Below are 27,123 nucleotides of genomic sequence, written 5' to 3' on the forward strand. Positions count from 1 at the left end.
TTAAGCAGTATGTCAGTTTTATACATATATGTATTCTCAGCGCACAATAACTGACCAAGTATCACTATTTTATTAACTACAATTGGTTAATTACATAGTAAAAGCATCCTGGTAAGTTAATAACTTAGACCGATTAATAATTATGGAAGCAAGGTCTGAAGCAGCTAGTGATGAGCTGCAGGGGGTGGGGGGAGGTTTCAGGGCCAGACGGTCTTTACATAGACACACCTGCTTGGCCTGGGTATCCAGCAGACAGAGCTGCTTTGCCCACATGATCCGTTTTGGCTGGTGCTGGATTACAAATCACCTTAGAACACAGGGGACTGAAATGTTTTTATCCTGATTGCGGGAGGAACAGGCAGCAGAACTGTGCTTAGCCGTCCCTGACCGACGGGGTCCCCCTCTGCCAAACTGAGCTCACAAAGCAGGGAGTTGGATGCCAGAGCCCAGTGGTGAGGGAGAAGGGCCAGGGCTGGGCCAGACCAGTTTAAAAATAGAAGTACCTAGACTTCATCAGGTCCAAGGGCTGCTTAGATCTGTTGTGGGGCAGCATTTCTGCGGAATAGGTGGCTCGGCCTGCACTAGTGGTGAGGTTCCCCCGCTGAGGTCACCGTAGAGAGGCAGGAGACAGCAGAAGGGGACAGCACAGGGCCAGCAGCAATGGAGCAGAAGATGGCACAGTGTGGTGAACGGTGATACGAACAACAGCAGCAGAGTGAACGACACAGCAGCAGCAGCGGGCAGTGAAGGCATTGCTCAATTCCTCTGCCCCCCGCCCCTGTGTGAACTCACGTGAAGGCAGCGCTGGGCTCTGGGTCTCCACAGACCAAGGACAGCAGCTGTGAGTGGGGTGTGACAGAGGGAGCGGGGAGTGCATGTTAAAGGAACATTTGTTTGTTGGATTTTCACACCATGGTGAAAAACAGAGGCAAAGGACATGGCCCAGTGTCCTCTGGGGTGGGAGTTTTGCTCACGGTCAGATGTGTTTGAATCATGGTTGTGGTGTTTCCCCCAATTAATGCCAGGTTCCTTCCCTCTTTTTATTAGATGTTCTCTGCCATGCATAGACTCAGTGCGTGTAAAAGGGGAAGTGTTGCCTCTTACAGGCGCCCTGTAGAGTTTGATTTCCTCAGATTACTGGGTGCGGGCTGTGGATATTAAACCTGGCCCTGGTGGCTGCCGACTCCAGCTGGCAGAAGGGCACAGTTCAATCACACCCTGTTTTTCTGAGTAAGGGTTGCCAGGTGTCTAGTTTTCAACCGGAAAGTCCGATCGAAAAGGGAACCTGGCAGTGTCCGGCCAGCAGTGCTGAGTAGCCCCAGACACTCCAGTTAATGGCAATAAGCAGCCTCCGCCACTGGGGGCAGGACGGGCAGAAGCTGCTGGAACCTGAAGGCGCACGCGGGAATGGGGGAGCGGGGTACTGGCAGCTCCCCTGTCCTGCCCCATTCACTCCCTGACCGCAACTTCCCTGCCCCCATCCTGCCCTACTTACCCCCAACCCCAGAATGCAGCTCTTCCTCCCCCGTCTTACCCCACTCAGCCCCCGATCCCCAGAGCGTGGCTCCCCCTTCCCCATCCTGTCCCACTCACACCCGACCTTCGGAGCGCGGGTTTCCCTCCCTTGTCCTGCCCCATCCTGCCCCACTCACCCCTAACCCCAGAGCGCAGCTCCCTCTCCCCTGCCCTACCTCACTCAGCCCCCGACCCCCAGAGCATGGCTCCCCCACCCTCATCCTGCCCCATCCTGCCCCACTCACCCCTAACCCCAAAGCGCAGCTCCCCCTCCCCTGCCCTACCCCACTCAGCCCCCAATCCCCAGAGCGTGGCTCCCCCTCCCTCATCCTGTCCCACTCCAAAGTCCAACTCCCCCTCCCTGGCCCTACCCCACTCAGCCCCCAATCCCCAGAGCGTGGCTCCCCCTTCCCCATCCTGTCCCACTCACACCCGACCATCGGAGCGCGGGTTCCCCTCCCTCATCCTGCCCCATCCTGCCCCACTCACCCCTAACCCCAGAGCACAGCTCCCTCTCCCCTGCCCTACCTCACTCAGCCCCCGACCCCCAGAGCATGGCTCCCCCTCCCTCACCCTGCCGCATCCTGCCCCACTCACCCCTAACCCCAAAGCGCAGCTCCCGCTCCCCTGCCCTACCCCACTTATCCCCCAATCCCCAAAGCGCAGCTCCCCCTCCCCTGCCCTACCCCACTCAGCCCCCGATCCCCAGAGCGTGACTCCCCCTCCCTCATCCTGCCCCACTCACCCCCGACCTTTGGAGCGCGGGTTCCCCTCCCTTGTCCTGCCCCATCCTGCCCCACTCACCCCTAACCCCAGAGTGCAGCTCCCTCTCCCCTGCCCTACCTCACTCAGCCCCCAACCCCCAGAGCATGGCTCCCCCTCCCTCATCCTGCCCCATCCTGCCCCCCAACCCCTAACCCCAAAGCGCAGCTCCCCCTCCCCTGCCCTACCCCACTCAGCCCCCAATCCCCAGAGCGTGGCTCCCCCTCCCTCATCCTGCCACATCCTGCCCCACTCACCCCTAACCCCAGAGCACAGCTCCCTCTCCCCTGCCCTACCTCACTCAGCCCCCGATCCCCAGAGCATGGCTCCCCCTCCCTCATCCTGTCCCACTCACACCCGACCTTCGGAGCGCGGGTTCCCCTCCCTTGTCCTGCCCCATCCTGCCCCACTCACCCCTAACCCCAGAGCACAGCTCCCTCTCCCCTGCCCTACCTCACTCAGCCCCCAATCCCCAGAGCATGGCTCCCCCTCCCTCACCCTGCCGCATCCTGCCCCACTCACCCCTAACCCCAGAGCACAGCTCCCCCTCCCCTGCCCTACCCCACTCAGCCCCCAATCCCCAGAGCGTGGCTCCCCCTCCCTCATCCTGTCCCACTCACCCCCAACTCCAGAGTGCAACTCCCCCTCCCCGGCCCTACCCTACTCAGCCCCCGACCCCCAGAGCATGGATTCCCCTCCCTCAGCCTGCCCCACTCACCCCCCAATCCCCAGAGCATGGATTCCCCTGCCCTGTTCTTCCCACTCACCCCCCAACCCCAGAGCACAGGTCCACTTTCCCCATCCTGCCCCTCTCACCCTCAACCATGGGGCAAGGCTCCCCCTCCTCCATCTTGCCCGACTCACCTTTTGACCCCTGGAGCGTGGCTCCTCCTCCCCCATCCAGTCCCAATCACCTCCCACCCCTGGAGCAGCGCTCTCTTTGCCCCATGCTGCCCCACTGACCCCCAGCCCGCAGCCCTGGAGCATAGCTCTTCGTGCCCTGTCCTGCCCCACTACACCCCCTGATCCCTGGAGCATGGTTCCCCCTCCCCCATCCTGCCCCTCTCACACCCCCTGACCCCCGGAGCATGGCTTCACCTCCCCACTCCCAGAGTGCAGCTCCCCCTCCCCCACTAACCCCCCACCCCTGGAGCCTGGTTGCCCCTCCCCTGTACTGCCTCACTCACCCCCGCCCGGCCTCCAGAGCATGGCTCCCCCTCCCCCACTCACTCCCTACCCATGGAGTGCAGCTCGCCCTGCCCCATCCTGCCCCATTCACCATACACCGCTGGAGCACAGCTTGAACGATGTGTTGCCAGGTGTACGGGGCGGGGGTGGAAGGCAGCAAAGTCCGGGTCCACCCTTGCCCGAGGGCTGGGTGAGCAGAAGTCACCCACGTGCAGATGGTGAGCGCTGCCACTCAAGGAAAGGGCCACCCACTGGGACTGCTCTGAGGGGAATCCAAGCCTCTGCACCTGGATCTCCGAAGGGTTTCAAGCTCCGGAAGTCTGAACAGACACCAGCCACTGCCCCAAGCCTGGGGTGCCTGGGCTCACTCTCAGGGCACAGATGTTCCCTGTAGCTCCCCCTTCTGAGCGTTGGACCCTGCTGTCCAGCTGTCTGCCCCCCTCTGGCCACAGCACTGACCCTTCAGACTCCTCTGTACTTAAATCCAGCCTCCCCCAGAACTGCGCCCAAAAGGTGCCAGGCTTCTGACCTACAGTTTAACCCTCTCAGGGACACGCCTCTGTTGAGCAGTTACACACACACACACTCTCTCTCTCTCTCTCTCTCTTTGTTCAGTCTATCAGCTTTATGTTCATTATATTTAATCATGTAAAGCCCAGGAGAGCACAACTCACACAAAGCAATGAGAAAAGGGAGGGCGAGGTTAATATCTTTGACTGGACCAACTTCTGGTACAAGCTTTCATGCAACTCTGAGCCCTTCTTCAGCTCTGGGGAAGGAGGCAGACTGAGCAAAATACAAGCTGGCACAGATCGTTAAGCAGAAGGGGTCATACGCGGTGGGGGTGGTCACTGGAAATGAAGTGGGCAATTGGGGGGTAAAGTGTTATGCATAAATGGTTTGAGGTGGGCAGCACGATGTGTTACAAACTGTTGTAATGAGCCATAAAACCAGTGTCCCTGGTAAGTCCAGGGCTTTTGATGTCTAGCAGACCCGCCTTTTGAAAGTGTTGTGCCGTTTGCCTTTGAGGACAAGTATGGAAAGGTCAGCTCTGGAGCGATCGCTTGGAGAAAAGCATTCCCACACGGGTGTATGGTGGTTTTGCCTTTGATCATTTGTCTGTGTGAGTTCATTGGCGAAAACGAACAATACACATATAAAACAGCCTAAAAGCAGATGCTAAATAGTATAGTCAATTGCTTGCCCGCACTTTGGCTCGTTATGAAATATATTCAAGAGACCAAACAATCATTACCAGTCAAGTTTATTGCTAAAAGCCAATAATCATATAGACGGGTTTCAGAGTAGCAGCCATGTTAGTCTGTATCTGCAAAAAGAACAGGAGTGGCACCTTGTGGCACCTTAGAGATTAATATATTTATTTGAGCATAAGCTTTCGTGGGCTATAGCCCACTTCATGGGATGCATAGAATGGAACATCTAGTGAGGAGATATATATACACATACAGAGAGCATGAAAAGGTGGGAGTTAATTGGCCTCTCAGAGTTGGTAAGACAACTCCCACCTTTTCATGCTTTCTGTATGTGTATATATATCTCCTCACTAGATGTTCCATTCTATGCATCCCATGGAGTGGGCTGTGCCCCATGAAAGCTTATGCTCAAATACATTTGTTAGTCTCTAAGGGGCCACAAGGACTCCTGTTCTTTTTGAGTAATCATATACTACAGGAAGAAAGGTTGAACAGTATTACCAGTTTCTGGGCAGCCATATAATACAGCACCGGGATGGGTTATCCCATCACTAGAGGAAATGCACCTCCCCGAGACGGGTAGCGCTAAATCAATGGAAGAATTATTCCACCGACTGAGCCGTCCACACTGAGTGTTAGGTTAGCTTAACTACATTGCTCAGGGCAGTGGATTATTCACCCACGTAGGTGGATCAGTCTGATTTTCTAGTGTAGCACAGCCCTTAATCTGGTGCAAGGTGGCTCTGTCCCCGAGAAAGCTCCCCCTGGGTGTCCCTTTCTAAACTGCTGCTTCTTTTGTTCTGCCTTGTGGTAACTTTCCATTACTTCCAAGCCTCCCTCACCTTGGACAAGAGCAGAAAGCAGCGTCTCGCAGGCAGAGGAAACTCATTGTCCCACAGTGTTTAACGTAATGTTGCATGCTGGTCCGTCCCCGTTGTGTCTGGCCTGGCAGAGACATGCCAACCCTGCTACCTCCTGGGGCATCCACACACACGTAGGCATTCCATGACCCAGTCATTTCATGGTACAGTATCATACAATCATCCAAAATTCAGAAGTGATACAGCCTGAGCCCTTACAAGGGGAAACTGAGGCATGGGGAAGGGAGTTGTCCAAGGTCCCAGGATGAAGCAGGGAAGAGAACCCATGGGTGCTGTGTTCCAGCCTGCTGCCCTACCCACTAGGACACACTGCAGAAATACCATCACCCTAGGGATTCAGAACAACCCCTAGCTCCCAGAAAGAGTTATGCAATGGGGCACATCACCAAGAGAACACAGCTTGGGGAGACTATCGATCTGGAGGAGGCCGGGCCTGTTCCCACCGGTCAGCCCGTGGCTCAGGAAGGACGTGGGTTGGCGGCCGAGCCAGGCTCTAGCAGAGCCAGGGCTTTTCGCAGATCCAGTAGTCGGTCCAGTAGCAGTTTATGTCGTTCCAGCGCCCGTCGATCGCCATGGTGCCACAGTCCTCGTCGCTGGAGTCATTGGGCTCCCCAGTGCTCCAGAAGCTGTGAAGAAGAGTAAAGCCCCATGGAGACCACAGTGGGGAGCAAGGGGGCATGGAACCTTTCACCCTACGTACCTGAGTTTCAGAGGGGAGCCATCCACCCAGAGCCATTGATTTTCCACTTTCTTGTCACTCAGCCCCAGCCAGTACACTCGGGACTTTGTGCGGTTCTTCACCAAGAATGCCTGCAATAGACAACAGACTAAGGGGGTGAATGGGTGGGGGACAGTCCACGCACTCTGCCAATGCTAGGAAGGATGGCCTGGTGAGCAGGGTGCTGGCCTGGGACTCAGGAAACCCAGGTTCAAGTCCCAGCTCTGCTACTGACTCCCTGTATGGCCCTGGCCAAGTCACTACATCTCTCTATACCTCAGTTCCACCCAACTGAACAATAGCCCTGCTCCTGAGGGTGCTAGCAGGATAACAAGACTGAAGAGTGTGACATGCTTGGGGGGGCTTAAATGCCATAGATGTGTCACCACCTCAAATCCAGCAGGAACTGAGGCCTGTTCCTAGCTGGTGGGTGTGGTCTCAGCCTGAGCTTGGGGGGGCAGATGGCTGCATGAAGGAAACATAACTTGGTGTGGGGGGAAGGTTCAGGGTGGAGCCAATTAAGGTTTGTCTGGGTGATTGCTTGAAAACACCCCTCCAATTCCCTTCCCCACAGAACTGGCAAAAACTCCAGGAAGGTTCCTAAAACTGTGGGGCTCGAAGGGATGCTGGGAGGTCAACAAGCCCCTCCCCTAGTACCAAGGAAACCGAGCCCCTCCCTGAGGAGTGTTTGTCCAGCCTGTTCTTTCAAACCCTTCCCCCTGCTTATATTTTCCAGTTCTCGCAGGTTTTTCCACACTAGGCTTTTGTTTTGTTTTCTGGTGTGCTCAGGTGTCACTACTCCTGTGCTGGGAATATTAGTCCAAGGTGGCCTCAGAGCTCACGCTGGGTTGGTTAACACACAGCATATTTGCAGAGTGCCGGGCTCCCTTTGAGACCCAGGCTTGCTGGTGGCTTTTGAAAAACCTGGTGACCCTTAAAAAAGCCGTGTTTTAAGAGCCAGGCCCAGTCAGTCTCACCTGCTCCCTGGTCACCTGGGTCCCACCCACTAGGAATTCCCTGGGTAAACCTGCTGCTATTGCTGGGTAGCTGTGCAATTCCCTGGCCTGGTTGGGGTACACCAGGAGGGTGGCAGGCGGCTTTACCTGCTCCTCCTTGGTGTTAATGATCACCAGGTGTGCCCCGTAATCCGAACAGAACTGCTTGGCCTCATGCCAGGTTTTGGTAGACTCTGAAAAGTGGTAACAGGTTCTCTGGAACCAGGCCCAGCCCCACGGGCAATGGCCGCAGACAGAATCTAGAAAGCAAAACCCAGAATAATCCAATTCAGGGCCAAGCAGGGAATCTGGCAGAGCCAAGAAAAGGACCCAGGAGTCCTGACTCCCAACCCCGTGTTCTAACCCCTTCTCTCCCAGGGCCCAGGGACCCGATTGCAGCCCTAGCCGCAGAGCCAACGCAATAGCCACATGGCTCTTTTTAGCATGCCAGAGTGAGCCTTGCTAGCACCACTCTGCCGACCCAGGTGTGAGGCTCCCGCCCCAGTCCAGTGTAGACACATGGAAAGCAAGCCACAGGGGATGGCTGTAGCCAGCAGCCTCGATGGGCCTGGGGTTGGCTCAAAGAATCCCCCATCCCGCAGCTCCCACTCAGGGCCGGTGCAAGCTATTAGGCGACCTAGGCGGTCGCCTAGGGCACTAGGATTTTGGGGATGGTATTTTCTTCGGCAGCAACCACAGCAGCCGGATCTTCGTCTGCCCAGTCGCGGCCGGCATTTAGGCAGAGGGAGCTGGAGCAGAGAGGTGCAGGGAGGGCTGCCTGGGCTACTCTGCCAATCAGGTTAGGCACCGCAAGCCTGGGAGGTGAGAGAAGTGAAGCAGCGACAGCGTGCTCGGGGAGAGGCAAAGCAGGGTGAGCTGGGGCGGGGAGCTGCAGGACAGCTCCCCAGGCTGGGGGGCAGGGCTGCCACAAGGGGGGCACCTCAGGACGGAGGGGGGATTGGGAGCTGCTGCAGAGCTCAGGGAGGGAGTGGAGCAGAAGTGAGCTGGGGTGAGGAGCTGCTGCACGGCTCCCCGGGGGGGGAGCTGCCGTAGGGGAGTGCCTCAGGGTGGAGGGGAGGAGCTGCTGTGCGGGGGCACCTCGGGGGGGGCAGGGAGCCGCCGCAGGGCTCGGGGACAGGGGTGGGCCCAAGGTGGAAATTTCGCCTAGGACTCGAAACATCCTTGCATCGGCCCTGCTCCCACTGAGAACAACAGAGAATCGCGCAAGGGCAGCTGCTGTGTGCCGAGAGTTCCCTTGAGCATCTGGCCCTGCGAGCCCATGTCTGCTGCCACCTCCCTCTGATTGCAGCCCTCGCATGGGCACGGCAGCTGGCACTGTGCTCCTCACCTACTCTTTTCTGTAACGCCGTGATCTCCTCTTGCATTTTACTGTGAAGCTCCTTCACAGCGGCCAGCTCCCCAGACACCGAAAGATGGACAGCGTCTGGATTGGTGGAGGAAAGGAGGTTAGCAGCCAAAGTGCAGCATGGTCATCTCAGAGCTTCTTGCACGGCCTCCAACACTGGGCCGCTTACAGATGCCACGGGCCCTGCTTGAAGTCTCCTCTGTGATGGTTGGAACCTGGGCCCCTGGCGACAGTCAGAGTAGCCTCTGGGCTGCTCTAACTCACGCTCTGCCTCCTCTGAGAAGCAGGGAATACCCATGGTGCAGTGCACTCCAGCCAAGCCCCTGATCCATCCCTTACACCAGGGGCTGGGAGCCGGGCAGGTGCAGGGCTCTGACACGAGCTCCACACTAACCTGTGATTCCCCGTGCCCAGGGCAGGGGCAATTTCCATCCCCTTCACACCGCCAGTGTGGCCACTGTGACACAGGATCGGTCCCTTTAGGGGACTGCAGAGGGACAGTACCAGGCTACTTAAGTCCTACTTAAAGACCCCAAATAGGGCTTTGACAGCCTGGGCAAATAAACCAGCTACTCGAGAATTGGTAACAAAACAATTTTCTGTTCGTATTTCTTTAAAAACGGATCTCTCTGAAGGGTTTTTAATTGCTTCAGCGCTAATTAAACCATCGAATCTCGCCCCTAAGAGTTCATCTAAAATGCTTCAGGACAGCCACTGCTCAGCAGAACCTCACCAAAGGTGGGTGAGTATGAAACCTACAGAACTGAGCAATGTGTAAAGGAGGCAGGATGGGCTAGTGGAGAGAACACCAACCTGAGGCTCGGGACATCTGAGTTTAATCCCCATCTCTGCTACTAACCTGCTCGGTGCACTAGGGCAAGTCATTTCCTTGTCCTGTGCCTCAGTTTCCCCTATCTCTCAAATGGGGATAATGATATTGCCCTCCTTGCAAACTGCTTTGAGAATTACTGATGAACAGCAGCATACAAGAGCTAGGGATTATTATATCTTCCTTGCCCTCTAGAACCCTCTACTGTTTAGCTGTGTGTTGTAGACCCTATACTGCTGATGGAGATTCTCCTTAAGATCTGCCCTACCCCAGCCTTTGTATTGGTATAACTCTTTCGTTTAGGGATATAATTCTTTTATAAACTGGTCTAGGTTTACCAGTACAACTCCTAGAGCAGATCCAGTTATACCGAGTCGAAAATGCCTTTTACAGGTCGAGTGTATTCCCTCCCTGTGTAGGAATGGCTGTGTTGGTGTAAGTACATTTATACCAGGATAACTGGATCTCCACTAGGAGGGTTGTACTGCTTTAAATGGACCAATATAACTCGAGTAGCACAACCTTTGTGTGTAGCCCAGGCTCAGCTGGAGTGGTAGGGACTGTGCTTTCAGAGCAGAAAGGAGAATCATAGAGGGGCAGGGCACGGGGAAAACCCCTCCTGGCTTCTGGGGGGCCAGGATTTCACCCACATATGTTAAGGCCAGAAGGGACCGTTCTGAGCATCTGGGCTGCAGATCCCTGCAGACCTTCTCTGCATCGTTCCTGCAGTGTTCTGAGAGCCCCAGCTGGGCAGGCTGGGGACAGCCACAGAGCCCTCAGTGGCTACAGACTCTCCATGCCATGGACACCTGGGTCCTGAGAGGTGACTTGCTTAGGCTGAATGCATTTTGGTCTGTGTTTGTACAAGCTGGGGCTTCTCAGAACTACCGTAAAACACCTACTAATGTACAGCGCCTACCATACTGGGGTCCTGGGCCATGACTGGGCTCCAAGGAGCTACCATAATACACCAAACAAAGAACTCACCCAAGTCCAGAGCCCCAGGTAGATACAGAGCCCACAACCCCAACCTCGCAGCCCCTCACTCTCACTACTGATGAGAGGCAGAAGCGTCTCTGTGATTCTCTCACCTACTGTTTTCTGCAATGCTGCAACCTCTGCTCTGATCTTCTCCCAATCTGCTTGGTTCTGGGACACTGCAAACAGAAATGCTCTTGGGATTAGGAGAGGGGAAAGGTCACCACAACCAGCCTGAGCATCCTGAGTGGCCATGTGCAGTGTGGGGAGCCCGCCTGTAACGCTAGGGGATGGCAGCAACTGTCTGCCTTCGCAGAGAGGAATAATTTGGTAATGGAGGGGTTTGTTGCTGACTGCCAGCTGGTGTGTGGCTGGATCTGTGTGAGTTCCCAGTGTAGCCATTTTCATGCTGGGACCCCACATCAGTCAGTCAAAAGCCTGAGGGATGCTATTAGGGTTGCCACCTTTCTACTTGTTGGTAACTGAACCCCTATTGCACCTCCCCTGCCCCACCTCTTTCCCAAGGCCCCATCCCTATCACTTGCTCCTCTCCCTCCCTGTCACTTGCTGGATCCTTCCACCTGCAAATAGGAGGCTGCCCCAGCTGAGGAGGAGCTGGGGCTGGCAAGAGTTAATTGTAGAATCTTAGGGTTGGAAGGTCATCTAATCCAACCCTCTGCTCAAAGCAAGACCAATTCCCAACTCCTTCCCATCCATCTCTAAATTGCCCCCTCAAAGATTGAACTCACAACCCTGGGTTTAGCAGGCCAAGGCTCAAACCACTGAGTTGTCCCTCCCCCTCACTCTGTGACAACCAGGCTTTTGGTTTGGGTGCCATTTAGGGCTGCCAGGTCCTGCCAGTCATCTAACAACCTTTAATAGGCCCGGCACAGAAGCCAAAAACCAGACTGATCGGGTAAAAACCAGACAGGTGGTAACCCTAGATGCCATGGGATTCAGCATAAGGATTGATTCGCAGCTCCCAGCTACAAATGACCAGCAAATCTACTGCAAATGGGAGCAGCTCATGGTATGGTGGGTGGCCCTTTAAGAGAAGCTTCAGGTCCAGCACTGCCCCATTGCTGCTTGCTGCCCAGAGTAGAGGGATTCTGGGAGTTCTAGTCTAGAGAGATTCATGGGAGTTAGAGGCTGACAAGGCATGCTGGATAAAGTGCCGTGGGGATTGTGACACACGGCAAGAAAGGGTTAAACATCCTGCAAAATAAATAACCCTCCAAAGACATGTGGGGAGATAATGTTTGTGGTTTTATGTATTTACAGATGTAAGCAGAGTCTGAATGAGCTCTCCCCTGACATCTAATGGTGAGCTGTGGAAAAAGACTTCAGAAGCAAAAGAGCTCAGATTTTGACCCTCTGGAACAAGGAGAAAGGGGACAAGTTTATCATGCAAATAAAGCCACAGGTTAACCCTAAAACACCAAACCCCCAAGGAAGTGGTTAAACTGAAAGCCTATGTTAAGGAAAGTCAAGAAAAAGCTGCAAAGATTCAAAAGGGATATTGAACAAGCTGACCTAAAGAATGATTTGTCTAAACCAAAGACTTGGCACAACAAAAACGTTTTGTAAATGTACCCTTGTGACAGAACTGATGTTAATATTTGTCATAACTATAAAGGGAAGGATAACAACCCTCCTGTGTACAATACTATAAAATCCCTCCTGGCTAGAGACACCAAAATCATTTTACCTGTAAAGGGTTAAGAAGCTCAGGTAACCTGGCTGGCACCTGACCCAAAGGACCAATATGGGGACAAGATACTTTCAAATCTTGGTGGGGGGAAGGCTTTTGTCTGTGTGCTCTTTGTTTTGGGTTTTCTCCTCTTTCTCGGGACGAAGAGGGACCGGACATCAATTCAGGCTCTCCAAATCTTTCTCAACCAGTCTCTCATATTTGAAACTTGTAAGTAACAGCCAGGCAAGGCGCGTTAGTTTTATCTTTGTTTCCTCAACTTGTAAATGTTCCTTTTGCTAGAGGGTTTACCTCTGTTTGCTGTAACTTTGAACCTAAGGCTAGAGGGGGTTCCTCTGGGCTCCATGAATCTGATTACCCTGTAAAGTTATTTTCCATCCTGATTTTACAGAGATGATTTTTACCTTTTCTTTAATTAAAATTCTTCTTTTAAGAAACTGATTGATTTTGTCATTGTTTTAAGATCCAAGAGTTTTGGATCTGTGTTCACCAGGACTAACTGGTGAGGGTATGCTCTCAAGCCTTTCCTTTTCACCCAGGAAAAGGAGTGTAAGGATTTAGGGAGGGGGGGAATTAGTCTCAAATCTGCCCAGGAAAGGGGGGGTTAGAGACCTGGGAAATATTTGGGGAAAGGCAGAGTTCCAAGTGGCTCTTCCCTAAGATTTGGAACACACTTAGTGGTGGCAGTTTACTGTAAACCTAAGCTGGTAAATAAGCTTTGGGGGCTTTCATGCGGGTCCCCACATCTGTACCCTAGAGTTCCCAGTGGGGAAGGAACCCTGACAATGTTATTGCTAATGATTGTAACTAACTTGTTGCTGATACCAAGAACTGTAAAAATGTACAATGTGCAGGGTCTTTTGGAAAAGCCCTGGAACATGTTAAGAGTGGTACATAAGAGAAACCCTTCTGATTATGCTGTTTGGCTCAACGAGAACACACTTTGTGTTAAAACGCCTAATAACATTGAGGCTTCACAGCTAATGCATAGACATGTTTCTAAAACTTTCCACAGCAGAAAAACCACTACAAGCTTGAACTACACGAAGGGAAACTGAAGTATAACAGCTAACAGTCTTCATGGCTGAATGCCAAAGTAAGGGCTCTCTGAAGAACAGTAATGGCTATGTTAATTTGGCCTTACAAAGAATTCAGTGTAAACACAGCTGGGATCATGTGGGGAGATCCTTAAGGTATATCCAGGAGCTCTAATTTTAACCTTTTAAAATAAAAATATTTAAATATATGGAGAGAACCATATCTCATAGAAGTGAGAGGTCATTAGGTCCAACCTCCTGCCTTCAATACTAGGACCAAGTACTGATTTTGCCCTAGATTCCTAAGTGGCCCCCTCAAGGATTGACTTCACAACCCTGGGTTTAACAGGCCAATGCTCAAACCACTGAGTTATCCCACCTGCCTTCCCCACCAGTCTCATGTTGGGGGGTGTGACACAAGGCTAGAAAGGGTTAAACATTCTGCAAAATAAATAACCCTCAAAAGGCATGTGGGGAGATAATGTTTGTGTTTTTGTGTATTTACAGATGTACGAGTAGGGTGGACAATGTAATTAACAGTCTCTGTCTGTGCTGTATTCTGATAATTCAGAGGTCAAAAGAAGATCCAATCATGTAAATGAATTGTAAACACAGGCTATCTCAGTAGTCATCTCTCTTTGAAATGGACTATGAATGGTGGAGGAACAAGCAAATGGCCTTACCTTAATTTGTATAGCTAAGTACAGGTGATGGACCTCCTTCAAAGTCATCCTAATTACCTTTTATTCCCAGAGGAATTCCAGCTTGTCAAAGGACATGAAATTGTATAAAAGAGCCTTGGATCCTGATTTTGTCATCTCAGATCTGCTTAAGCTTCATCAGGGGAAGTTTGAGCCATAAGACTGAGGTCCCAGTTATTCTAGTATGCCCTGAATATGAGATTTGGACATTGGACTATAACCTATGAACTATTTCTAAAAGAACTCTTTGCCAATACAAAGCTCACCATCTCTGCTGTGAATCTGCACCTCAATGGATTGAACTCACGTTTGTACGTATATTGATCTTCTAACCATACACTCTCTCTCTTGTTTTTTATACATTTTAGTTTAGTTAATAAGGATTGGCGGTAGCATGTACTTGGGGTAAGATCTGAAACATTCATTAACCTGGGAGGTGATGTGTCCGATCCTTTGGGATTGGTAAAACCTTCTCTTTTATGTGATGAAATAAGATTTTCAGAAATCAACATATTGGACGTGAGTACCTGGATGGAGGCCTGAGGCTGGATCACTTTAAGGGAACTGTGTTGTTTGGACTTCTGAGTTACCAGTGAGGTAATAAAGCAGCTGTTTTGTGCTGACTTGGTCAATCTAAGTATTGGAATGTCCAACAGCTTTTGGGGTTTGGCTGCCCCATTCTGTGCAGTTCACCCTAATTGAGTGACCCCAGCTGGCTCCCCACTAGGCCCCCGGTCACAGGGATACAAACTGATCCTGACCTCTCAGAGCAGCAGGAGTTACGGAGAGGTCTGTCATCAAATGGTACCTTTGGAGGGAAGCTTATTGCTGGCTTATGGGTGGTGTGTAAGACAGTCACACATTTGGGTCTATGATGGTGAGAGTTGGGATACAGAACTATTTACTACAGCTGATGACACTAATAGCAGTTAGAGCTGGTTACAGGTTTTCATTTGATTCTGTTAATGAAAATTAGCCTTAAAAAGTAGAAAACTTGGGGAAACACTGAAATGTTCATGAAGTTTTCTAATTTCTTAACTGAAAATGTGTTTTCAGTGTTTGGCTACTTGAGAGGTCTGGTGTGAACATGCCCATGTGCCCCCCTCCACCCTCTGGTGTCTCTTACTCACCCACCCCCACCTGACTGGCCACATTAGCTCCTCAGTGGCATTTCTTGAAAATCAAACCTTTTTGGCTTTGGAAAGTGAGGGTGTTTTTCGTTTCTAAGAAACCTCTGAGAGACAAACACCTTGATGGGAAAACTACTAACATGGGAACAAAAAAACCCACCAGTTTGTGTCTTTTTGAAACCCAGTGAGAATTTCAAAACTCAGACTTTACATTTTTTGTAACTTGCATTAAAAGCCTGTCATAAAGAGATAGTTAAGGGTTAATGCACCTTTTACCTGTAAAAGCAGCAAAGAATCCTGTGGCACCTTATAGACTAACAGACGTTTTGGAGCATGAGCTTTCGTGGGTGACATGCATCTGAGGAAGTGGGTATTCACCCACGAAAGCTCATGCTCCAAAACGTCTGTTAGTCTATAAGGTGCCACAGGATTCTTTGCTGCTTTTACAGATCCAGACTAACACGGCTACCCTCTGATACCTTTTACCTGTAAGGGATTGAGAAGTTCACCTAACCTAGCCGACACCTGACCAGAGGAACCAATGGGGGGACAGGATTTTCAAAAGGAAGGAGGGAAGTTCCCTTTGTCTTGGTCAGTTTCAGTTTTGGCCGGAGTGGAAAAGATCAAGGAACCAGCCTCTTATCAGAGTTGTAAGTTTTAGAAACGAATAAATAGGTTTGTTTTCTTTTGTGACTTTGTCCTTGTGCAATTAGAGGAATAATCAAATTGGGAATTCTTTTGTGTACTAAGTTTTTGCCCAGGGGAACATCCTCTGTGTTTTGAATCTGTTGTCTGTGAGAGCAGCTGGGATGCTAATCTCTCCCAGAGGTTTTTTCTTTTACTTTTCTTTTCTTTAATTAAAAATCTTATTTTTAAGAACCTGATTGATTTTTTTCTGGTGTTAAGATCCAAGAGGATTGGATCTGGACTCACCAGGAATTGGTGGGGGAAAGGAGGGGAGATGGTTAAATTCTCCTTGTGTTAAGATCCAAGGAGATTGGATCTGGACTCACCAGGAATTGGTGGGGGAAAGGAGGGGAGATGGTTAAATTCTCCTTGTGTTAAGATCCAAGGGGATTGGATCTGGACTCACCAGGAATTGGTGGGGGAAAGGAGGGGAGATGGTTAAATTCTCCTTGTGTTAAGATCCAAGGGGATTGGATCTGGACTCACCAGGAATTGGTGGGGGAAAGGAGGGGAGATGGTTAAATTCTCCTTGTGTTAAGATCCAAGGGGTTGGATTGGTGTTCACCAGGGGCTTGGTGAAGAAGTCTCTCAAGACTACCCAGGGAAGGGAGTTAGTACTTGAGAGTGGTGGCAGCAAAACCAGATCTAACCTGGTAATTCAGCTTAAGGGTTCACATGCAGGTTCTCATATCTGTACTCTTAAAGTCCAGAGTGGAGGTGAAACCTATGACAAAGCCCAAACCTCACCCAGTGTTAATTACAGCTATAGCCTTTAGACAGGGGCCTCCTGACCCTGCATTGGATTCTGATCCCCATCACGCTAGCCAATGGTTATTCCAGATTTCCATGGCTGTAACATATCAGAATCTGGCCTGGTGTTGCAGGCTGCTAAACAATTCACTGTAATAAAATGATCAGCTACAGCGACCTCACCCAGCCAGCGTCTATGCTGAGCCAGAGACAAGCATGCTAGGCTAGCTTGGGAGCATTTACTTACCATTAGCTGCCCTCTGGGGAAGGTGGAAATTCGGCTCTTCTGACTCCTGCTGCAGCTCTGGGCCTGATAAATGAACAAAGAGCAAACAGCAGAGCTGTGATCTGCCGGGGCATCCTTTACACTAGAAACTGCTCCAGCCCCCAATGGCTTGGATTCTTCCCGTGCTAGGGGAATCGGTTTGATGGAGAGGGAGGGGAATCACTTAGTGCTGTCAGTGAGGGATTTTCCAATGCCAGGTATTCAAAAAGTTATGAATCATGCCTCCCCCAAAAAAACCCCATTAATCTTTTAAAAAATAATTTTGGGGATTCTTCTTGTTTGCCCTCTGGTCTCTTGAGCTATTAGTAATCATGTGTACAAAGGCAGTGCGTAGGGACCAGCCACAATCGCCACCCTGCTGGACTGGGCACTGCAGAAACACGGAGTAGACAGTCCCTGCCCTGAAGGGCTTACAATCTACATAGCCAAGAGAGATGCAGAGTAGGGGGAAAGGGTCTAACGCACAAGACCCCTTAGTGAGTGTGTTTTCCAGCTATTCCTTTCCCAGCCATGAGGGCTAAGCATTTATTGGGTTGTTTTGAAATGAACTAAGAGTGTCCCATCATCCCAGGACTCCGGGAGCTGGGGCTTTATGGAAAAACACCAAACATAGTGAGCATTGGCAGCACTATTAACACCACCTCCTTACTCTTAGGTGATGATTCCTCACATTCATAGATCAAGTGCTGATTGGAATAAATCCAGAGTTACTCCCTTGCTGTTACAGTTCCTTCTGCTGCACTTTGCTCCGCTGCTGCTTACCTCGGGTGCTGATCCTTTAGGGTCTGGCCCTGCTGAGTGCTTCCCTTGCAGGTTTCGGCTCTTCACTTTGGAACAAGGACCCATCCTGCCCTCTGGGTCGGATTCCAATCACACTCCTTGCTCCGCTATTCCACTGATTTCAGCGGAGTGACATCTGACTTTCATCAGGGCCAGTGAGAGCAGAATCACAGCCTAACAGTTTTGGGGTACAAATTCTCGCCCTGGGGCAAAGCCTCCGCTCCTGAGATGCAGAGTTGCTGGAGATTCATCCCCCACCCCCTTCAGATCTGGTGATGCCCAAGTCCCGGTGGCCTTGTCTGTGGACAGAGCTTGCTGGAAAATGCCAGACTTATCCCATAGACTTTTTTACAGACATACACACAAAAAAAAAACCTTACTTTTTTACTAAAATTCATGGAAAATTGATTTTTAAGTCCTTTTTTCTTCCTATGGTGGAAATCCAAATACTGAAAAACTTTGATTTGGAAATTCTGCCCTGGCATCTTATGGGAGTTGTAGTTTGGATGCCTCATGCCCTCTTCCCCAGTAGGGACTTTTCTCCCCACCCAGACTTCATCTCCCATGATGCACCACCACCGGACCCCATGATGCACTGGCTGCCCTCTCCAAGAGGGGAGACTGTCGCACATGAGATTTAAATGGTCCAACCAGGGAGCCTTCCCTAGACCAGTGACTAGGACCATGAGGTATCTTTCCCTCATGACGCACTGCAGTCTCCCCTCTTGGAAAGTGGAGACAATGCATCATGGGAATCCCTGGCAGGGGTGCATCCTGGGATGTGTAGTTCAGTTGGCATAAGGAGGAAGGGTAGTGTAAATAACAGACTAACAGGTGATGTTGGTGGTAGAATGTCTGTGCCTAACAGGGTACAGAATGTGAGTGAAGCCAAACGGGCAAAAATTAAGATGTCTGTACACTAATGCGAGGAGCCTAGGGAACAAAATGGAGGAACTAGAGCTACTGGTGCAGGAAGTGAAACCAGATATTATAGGGATAACAGAAACATGGTGGAATAGTAGTCATGACTGGAGTACAGGTATTGAAGGCTATGTGCTGTTTAGGAAAGACAGAAATAAAGGCAAAGGTGGTGGAGTAGCATTGTACATCAATGAGGAGGTTAACTGTAAAGAAATAAGAAGTGATGGAATGGACAAGACAGAGTCTGTCTGGGCAAAAATCACACTGGGAAAGAAAGCTGCTACAGCCTCCCCTGAGATAGTGCTTGGGGTGTGCTACAGACCGCCGGGATCTGATTTGGATATGGATAGAGACCTCTTTAATGTTTTTAAGGAAGTAAACACTAATGGGAAATGTGTGATCATGGGAGACATTAACTTCCCAGATATAGACTGGAGTACAAGTGCTAGCAAGAATAGTAGGGCTCAGATTTTTCTGGATGTGATAGCTGATGGATTTCTTCACCAAGTAGTTGAAGAACCGACAAGAGGGGATGCCATTTTAGATTTGGTTTTGGTGAGCAGTGAGAACCTCATAGAAGAAATGGTTGTAGGGGACAACCTTGGTTCGAGTGATCATGAGCTAATTCAGTTCAAACTAGATGGAAGGATAAACAAAAATAGATCTGGGACTAGGGTTTTTTATTTCAAAAGGGCTAACTTTAAAGAATTAAGGAAATTAGTTAGGGAAGTGGATTGGACTGAAGAACTTGTGGATCTAAATGCGGAAGAGGCCTGGAATTACTTTAAGTCGCAGCTGCAGAAACTATCGGAAGTCTGCATTCCAAGAAAGGGGGAAAAAAAACCATAGGCAGGAGTTGTAGACCAAGCTGGATGAGCAAGCATCTCAGAGAGGTGATTAAGAAAAAGCAGAAAGCCTACAAGGAGTGGAAGAAGGGTGGGATTAGCAAGGCAAGCTACCTTAGTGAAGTCAGAACATGTAGGGATAAAGTGAGAAAGGCTAAAAGCCAAGTAGAGTTGGACCTTGCAAAGGGAATTAAAACCAATAGTAAAAGGTTCTATAGCCATATAAATAAGAAGAAAACAAAGAAAGAAGAAGTGGGACCGCTACACACTGAGGATGGAAAGGAGGTTAAGGATAACCTAGGCATGGCCCAATATCTAAATAAGTACTTTGCCTCAGTCTTTAATAAGGCTAATGGGGAGCTTAGGGGTAATGGAAGGATGACAAATGGGAATGAGGATATGGAGGTGGATATTACCATATCTGAGGTAGAAGCCATACTTGAACAGCTTAATGGGACAAAATCGGAGGTCCCAGACAATCTTCATCCGAGAATATTAAAGGAACTGGTGCATGAAATTGCAAGCCCGTTAGCGAGAATTTTTAATAAATCAGTAAACTCGGGTTGTACCGTACGACTGGAGAATTGCTAACGTAATTCCTATCTTTAAGAAAGGGAGAAAGAGTGATCCGAGTAACTATAGGCCTGTTAGTTTGACATCTGTAGTATGTAAGGTCTTGGAAAAAATTTTGAAGGAGAAAGTAGTTAAGGATATTGAGGTCAATGGTAATTGGGACAAAGTACAACATGGTTTTACTAAAGGTAGATCATGCCAAACCAACCTGTTCTCCTTCTTTGAGAAGGTGACAGATTATTTAGACAAAGGAAATTCAGTAGACCTAATTTATCTCGATTTCAGTAAGGCATTTGACACGGTTCCACAATGCAGAATTATTAGTCAAATTGGAAAAGATGGGGATCAATATGAAAATTGAAAGGTGGATAAGGAACTGGTTAAAGGGGAGACTACAACGGGTCATACTGAAGGGTGAACTGTCAGGCTGGAAGGAGGTTACTAGTGGAGTTCCTCAAGGATCGGTTCTGGGACCAATCTTATTTAACCTTTTTATTACCGACCTTGGCACAAAAAGCAGGAATGTGCTAATAAAGTTCGCGGATGACACAAAGCTGGGGGGTATTGCTAACGCGGAGGAGGACAGGGATATCATACAGGAAGATCTGGACGACCTTGTAAATTGGAGTAATAGTAATAGGATGAAATTTAATAGTGAAAAGTGCAAGGTCATGCACTTAGGGATTAATAATAAGAACTTTAGATATAGATTCGGGATGTATCAGTTGGAAGCAACAGAGGAGGAGAAGGACCTTGAAGTATTGGTAGATCACAGGATGACTATGAGCCGCCAATGTGATATGGCCGTTAAAAAAGCTAATGCGGTTTTAGGATGCATCAGGCGAGGTATTTCCAGCAAAGATAAGGAGGTGTTAGTACCGTTATATAAGGCGCTGGTGAGACCCCACCTGGAATACTGTGTGCAGTTCTGGTCTCCCATGTTTAAGAAGGATGAATTCAAACTGGAACAGATTCAGAGATGGGCTACTAGGATGATCCGAGGAATGGAAAACCTGTCAAATGAAGGGAAACTCAAAGAGCTTGGCTTGTTTAGTCTAGCCAAAAGAAGGCTGAGGGGGGATATGCTTGCTCTTTATAAATATATCAGAGGGATTAATATTAGGGAGGGAGAGGAATTATTTAAGCTTAGTACCAATGTAGATACAAGAACGAATGGGTATAAACTGGACACTAGGAAGTTTAGACTTGAAATTAGATGAAGGTTTCTAACCATTAGAGGAGTGAAGTTCTGGAACAGCCTTCCAAGGGGAGTAGTGGGGGCAAAAGACATATCTGGCTTTAAGAGTAAGCTTGATAAATTTATGGAAGGGATGGTATATGGGAGAGCCTAATTTTGGCAATTGATCTTTGATTATCGCCAGATTAAGTATGCCCAGTGGTTGGTGATGGGATGTTGGATGGGATGGGATCTGAGTTACTGCAGAGAATTCTTTCCTGGGTGCTGGCTGGTGAGTCTTGCCCACATGCTCAGGGTTTAGCTGATCGCCATATTTGGGGTCGGGAGGGAATTTTCCTCCAGGGCAGATTGGCAGAGGCCCTGGAGGTTTTTCGCCTTCCCCTGCAGCATGGGGCATGGGTCACTTGCTGGTGGATTCTCTGCAGCTTGAGGTCTTCAAACCACAATTTGAAGACTTCAATAACTCAGGCATAGGTTAGGGGTTTGTTATAGAAGTGGATGGGTAGGGTTCTGTGGCCTGCTTTGTGCAGGGGGTCAGACTAGATGATCACATTGGTCCCTTCTGACCCTAGAATCTATGAATCTCTAAGTTGAGGAGCTCAGTCCAGAGAGGAAAATGGGGACACGTGCTAACTGAACTCAGCTCCTTTGAGGCACCATGACAGCAATTCTGAATCACAATATTTCTTCTTTCCGGTGTTTGGTTTTTCTCTGGAAGAGGCAAAAAATGGCTGTGGAAACCGACCCATGTTTGTGAAATTTAGTGGAATCAAAACCTCAATTTTGTGGCCTAGAGTCTCAATGGGAAATTCCTGAGCAGCCCCGCCCCCATGAGGAATCGTTCCTGGCCTGGAGAGCCCAGCCCACGTGACCCCACTTGCAGCTGTCCTGACACACCCGGGACCGCCCCACACTCACGTTTCATGAGGGCCAGGATGAGGAACACGCTGCACATGAGAAAGCAAACCCCCAGCAGGATGTAGGTGATCAGCAGAGACCTTTCAGGGAAACCTCTCCGTGAGGCAGGTTTAGGGAGGGGAAGATCTATGGGGAATAGCAGCAGTTAGCTCTTTGCAGGGAGAAGGGATCAGAACAGTGGGGAAGCTAAGCAAGGAGGGCTGGGTAAGGCAGGATATAGCGAAGGACTCTCCCTCCAGTGGGTGACTCTGAAATGTCGGCAGGAGGGACCTGCTGGTACAAATGGGTTTATGAAAAGGAGGAGAGGTTTACGGGGCATCCCACCAGATAGCTGGGTAACTCCACAGAGAGCACCTCCATTTGGTGAGAGCAAGAAGCCGGACCCTCAGTTCCCTCTGCCCAGCTGTGTCCATGCAGGGATCGCTTCTCCCAGCACTTCAGTGCAGCCACCTCTGGGGTGGAGTGCTGCGGCCATTGGAGAGTTGTGTAACATAGGGCCCAGCTGGAAGGAGAGTTCCCTGAGCAGTTGACAGGGCAGGAGGAATCCAGGGAGAGGGAATGGAATTCCCCTGCAATGGGCAGGACCAGGACCAGCGCTAGGGGTTTGAGCACCCTAGGCGCACGGCCATTTCACCGTCCCGTGAGCTGGTCCCCCGGCTCTGCAGCCTGGCTGCAGACGGTCAGCTGCTCCTGCGGCTCTGGTGGACCTGCCGCAGTTGTGCCTGCGGGAGGTCCACCACAGCCGCGCGAGCAGCCAACCGTCTGCAGGCAGGACTGCGGCAGCTCCACTGGAGCCGTGGACCAACGGACCCTCCGCAGGCACCATTGCGGCAGCTCCACTGGAGCCACCTGCCGCGCCCCCCCCACCCCGGCAAAATGCCGCCCCCTAATAATGCTGGCACCCTAGGTGATTGCCTAAGCCACCTAAATGCAAGCGCCGGCCCTGGGCAGGACACTGGGGTGAGCATCCCGACTCTACCTGTAACTGCCCCAGGAGCTTTGCTAATTGGCTGATTGTATGCCTTGCCTAAAAGAGAGCACAGTACCCCCTATGGCACTGGAGCCAGCACTGACTGCGGGGAGAGAGCCCCCTAGCGCTGCACTGTGGTATTGGGGGTCAGTATTGACAGTGAGGGGAGAGCGCCCCCTACTGAGCCCCCGTCCCACTCCCTGCAGCATAGCGCCCCCTAGTGCTGCATTGGGGTCAGCTCTGACCAGGAGAGAAGAGAGCCCCTAACTGAGTCCCCAATCCAGGACCAGCGTGAATTTTCCTTCACTCTCCCCTGCAAGTCCCTGCAAGTCCACACCCGGCCTGGTTCTGTTCAGCTTCAGGCTCCTGTCAAACGCACCCTGTGCCCCGAGCCAGGGGTGCATGAGGGCGCCCCCCCTGCCCTGGCAGACTCTACTCACCTCCTCCCGGGGACTGGAAGGCAGCTGCCACAGCTGCGGACGACAGGTCCAGCCCTGGGCGTGGAGGACAAAGAACATTAAATCTGCCAGCTCTGCTGCAAAGGCCACGAAATCCTACTCTCCATCCTGGGCTGCAGAGGGCACACACAGCCCCGACCTTGCTGGGCTTCACCCTCCCCACCCACTCTGGCTTGCTGCTCTGGGCCAGTCTGTGCCCTACTGGGGAGCTCCTTCTGGGACCCCCCATCTCCCCAGAGCTCAGCTACCCCCGCCACCCAGGAAGCAACGGGGCCCCAAGGGATTGACTAGCCGGGATTGATAGCCCAGGGAACAGACTGCAGGGACGGCGCCTGCCTGCCCCTGGGCCAGGGTGGGGGGAGCAGGGGGCATTCGGCCGCAAGCCGAGCAGAGCTCCGAGTCCTCACCGAGCTTGGCAGGCCTAAGGACCGGGTCCCCCGAGATCACTGAAATGGCCAGGTCTGAAAGGAAACAGGAGGGATTATACCGTGCGAGCTCCCAGCGCAGGGATGGGGGGTTGTGTGGGGGAGGGGCAGCCCTGAACTCTGGGGCGGGGGATGTTCCTTCCAGTGCCGTAGTGAGAAACGGGGGGCCAGGAAGGTAAAGCCGGCGATGTCCTGGAAATGGGGGGGGGGGGAGGGGCTGCACAGCTGGGATGTGTCAAAGCAGCTCAGGAATGTGACGCTGCCCCCTGCTGGCCGGGACATGTCACAGCTGCGTTAGGCCAGCAGCGTGGGAACAGAAGGTCATGAGTTCTGTCCCCCAATGCTGCCCATACGTGACGCACTCTCAGCTGCGTGGAACAGCAGCTGGACGGGGGCACTGCTCCGTACCCAGGCCTCACTTGCTCCCCAGCAAAAAGCTGGAATGTTTCTCACCTGTTTTGGGGGGTCTGCCTGGTGTCGCTGCCCGACCTGAAGAGAAGAGAGACGGGTGAGTCTGGCTGGTGGCGCCTAACAGAGGTGGGCACCTGAGTCTGTGCATCTGGGGCAGGGACCCGGGCAGTACCCAGGGGTCAGGAACTGAATCCACCTGCCCACAAGTGAGCCACAGGCCTGGCCTTCCCCTCCATTTAACCAGCCTGCTTGTTCTGTGCTACCACCACCCACTGTGGGCTTGCCTAGCCATTCCCAGCCAGGCCAGTTTGTGAGCAGTCAAGCCAGGCCCAGATTCACCAGCTCCCATGGACCCAAAGGTGGCTCGGGGCTGGATGCTAAATTCTGCGCTGATACCCCCTCCCCAGCCCCTGAGCAGTGGGGCAAGAGCAATCCGCGCGGAGCAGGGCAGCTGGGGCTCCCTGGTACCTGCTGCTCCTTTGTCCTTCCGGTTTGGCGTGGCCACCTTCACTTTCTTCCCGCGCGGCAGGGGCGGGGGCTTGGGAGAGTTCTCCAGGGACACGTTCTCATAGTCGTCCTCATTGTCGGACTCAGCAGCCATGCCTGGAGATTACAGAGCCACTCAGTCTCACTGGGACAGGCTGGGCCAGCATGGGAGCAATGGGAGATCTCCACAGGAGGGAGCTAGCCATGGGAAGAGAGGCCGGCTGGTCAAAACCCTGCCTTGGGTGGGAAGGAAGAGGGAGGGTGGGGGCTCTTTTTGGGCAGCAGACAAGCTGGAGGAGGGGGCTGCTTCACCCAGGGTGGGAGTGTGCTCACACACAGTGATACAGTCTCTTGACTCTCCATTTCATCCCAAGGCACTTCATGGGCTCTGAATGTATTTCTACTGATCTATCACCTCACTCATGCCTGAGATGCAGCCACCTCTGGGGTGGGACACAGGGCTGTTTATATAAGGCTCTCTCACCCAGTGCTGAGATGATGCTGCCTCTGGGGTATGGCATAGAGGCTGTTTATACAGGGATCCTGCAGCCGCCTCTGGGGTGGGGTGTAGGGCTATTTACACACAGAGATCCTTCATCCAGCACTGAGGCCTAGTCTAAACTGGGGTGTGTGTGTAGGGGTGGAATCGATCTAAGATACGCAACTTCAGCTACGAGAATAGCATAGCTGAAGTCAATTTACCTTAGATCGAATTAAAATTACTTACTTTGCGTCCTCGCGGCGCTGGATCGACGGCCGCGGCTCCCCCGTCGACTTTGCTTCCACCCCTTGCACTGCCGGAGTTCAGCAGTCGACGGGAGAGTGATCAGGGATTGCTTTATCGCGTCTACACTACACACGATAAATTGGTCCCCAGTAGATCAATCACTACCTGCTGATCCAGCAGGTAGTGTAGACGTACCCTGAGATGCAGCCACCTCTGGGGTGGGACCAGAGCTGTCTATACAAGGCTCTCTCACCCAGCACTGAGATGATACTGCCTCTAGGACGTGGCATAGAGGCTGTTTATACAGGGATCCTTCATCCATCACTGAGATGCAGCCACCTCTGGGGTGGGACTCAGGGGCTGTTTACACAGGGATTCTTCACCCAGCACTGGGATGCAGCCATCTCTGGCGTGGGGGCACTGGGGGCTATTTAACAGCTAGGCAGGGTGGGAAGGACAAATCCAGTGTTCAGTTGAACCACAATGGGGCTTTTGGAGGGACAGTGGGAATTGCCTAGGCTGGAATTTCGCCAGGACACAATGGGTAACACCCTGACTCTTATGGAAGGGGCCAAGGGATCTTTAACAACCACATGTGGTCAAGACTTTGGGTATACAACTTGGGGAAAGGCAGCCCTGCACCTTCTAGCACCATGCTGGGGCACTGGGGCCAACCCTGACAAGGTGGGTGAGCACCCACCCTGCAACACAGCATCTCCTAGCACCATGCCGGGACATCAGTAGGCACATAGCAGGGGAGAGAGCTCCTACTTATTTCCCCACCATGATCCCGACAGCAGCCTAGGTTTTCCTCTGAGGCCTCCTATCCCATCCAAGTAGCTAGTACGTAAGATCTGCCAAGCTGACAGCCCCCGGAAGGCCCAGTAGCCAGGCCTCCACTCAGATCACTGGCCATTTACCTCTGCGCTCCACTGGTTTCTTGCCTCTTGACTGCAAATGACCCATCCAGTTCCCGTAGTCGCTCAGGTGAGCCATGCTGATCCCCCGCGGATGGACTCAAAGGACTTCTGTGGGGACCAGAAACAGCCTGGCTCTGTCAGGAGCTCTGTGATTTTCACATGCCTGTGACTTCCTTCCTTCCTCCCCTACACCAGCCATGGGTCACTGCCCACATTATCATATGTACCACGCCCGACTCCCAGCTGTGGGCTCCGTTAGCAGAAGAGGAACCCAGCCCACAGCTTTGCCCTTTAGGTGCCAGAAAACAGAGTGACTGAAGGTGAGTTCTACTTTGTGAGGCTTGGGCTGCCGGAATTTCTTATATGGCAGCTGTTGTCTTCTTTTTCATCTTCTACCAAGCGGTCAAGGGCTCGTCTAAGAATACATTTCCTTGGTATCCATGCAATAGGCCCAAACCATGTCAGCCTTCTTTCTCAAATGATTGGCTTTATGGCTGTTGGTCAGGCCTTTATGACACAGCAACGTTTGTTATGATTTCCCACCTGTGGACCCCAACTATTCTCCGCAAGCGTCTCTGATGGAATATGTTGTTTCCTACTGGGGGCAGCTCACCTCTCCCAAGTGCCAGAGGCATATCCCAATGTGGATATCACAGCCGTATGGTACATCTTCATCTTGGGTCTTGAGTCAAGCTCCTTATTTTCCCATATATTTGCCAGTCTCAGAACAGCTCCGCTGCCCT

At 51.6% G+C, this 27,123-nt stretch overlaps 1 protein-coding gene across 5 annotated transcripts; it reads right to left on the reverse strand.

Annotated features, from left to right (window-relative positions):
* Positions 1-5,053: 5,053 nt before the first annotated feature.
* LOC127035284 (CD209 antigen-like protein A) lies at positions 5,054-26,519 on the reverse strand. Of its 5 annotated transcripts, none has more exons than XM_050924988.1 (12): positions 26,381-26,519; positions 24,716-24,850; positions 24,290-24,325; positions 23,819-23,872; positions 23,394-23,447; positions 21,984-22,109; positions 16,710-16,772; positions 10,560-10,625; positions 8,622-8,717; positions 7,382-7,533; positions 6,261-6,370; positions 5,054-6,186 (listed from the first exon to the last, which is right to left on the reverse strand). In XM_050924988.1, the coding sequence occupies exons 1-12, from the start codon at positions 26,454-26,456 to the stop codon at positions 6,054-6,056; spliced, it is 1,101 nt and encodes a 366-aa protein (XP_050780945.1). In that variant the 5' UTR covers positions 26,457-26,519; the 3' UTR covers positions 5,054-6,053. The 5 variants fall into 5 exon arrangements, with proteins under 5 accessions (XP_050780945.1, XP_050780948.1, XP_050780946.1 ...); XM_050924991.1 differs by lacking the exon at positions 26,381-26,519 and adding an exon at positions 25,461-26,190; XM_050924989.1 differs by lacking the exon at positions 23,819-23,872.
* Positions 26,520-27,123: the final 604 nt, after the last annotated feature.

Source organism: Gopherus flavomarginatus, chromosome 16, assembly GCF_025201925.1.
Source record: "Gopherus flavomarginatus isolate rGopFla2 chromosome 16, rGopFla2.mat.asm, whole genome shotgun sequence".
NCBI classification, from domain to species: domain Eukaryota; kingdom Metazoa; phylum Chordata; order Testudines; family Testudinidae; genus Gopherus; species Gopherus flavomarginatus.

What these genes read in the sequence shown, in the direction of transcription:
- LOC127035284 (XM_050924988.1), bottom strand. Translation starts at nt 26,456, where the DNA reads ATGGCTCACCTGAGCGACTACGGGAACTGGATGGGTCATTTGCAGTCA. An exon ending in CATCCTGGCCCTCATGAAAC is followed by an intron (nt 16,773 to 21,983) that starts GTGAGTGTGGGG and finishes TTCATTTATCAG; the next exon opens with GCCCAGAGCTGCAGCAGGAG. An exon ending in AGCATTGCAGAAAACAGTAG is followed by an intron (nt 8,718 to 10,559) that starts GTGAGAGAATCA and finishes CCACCAATCCAG; the next exon opens with ACGCTGTCCATCTTTCGGTG.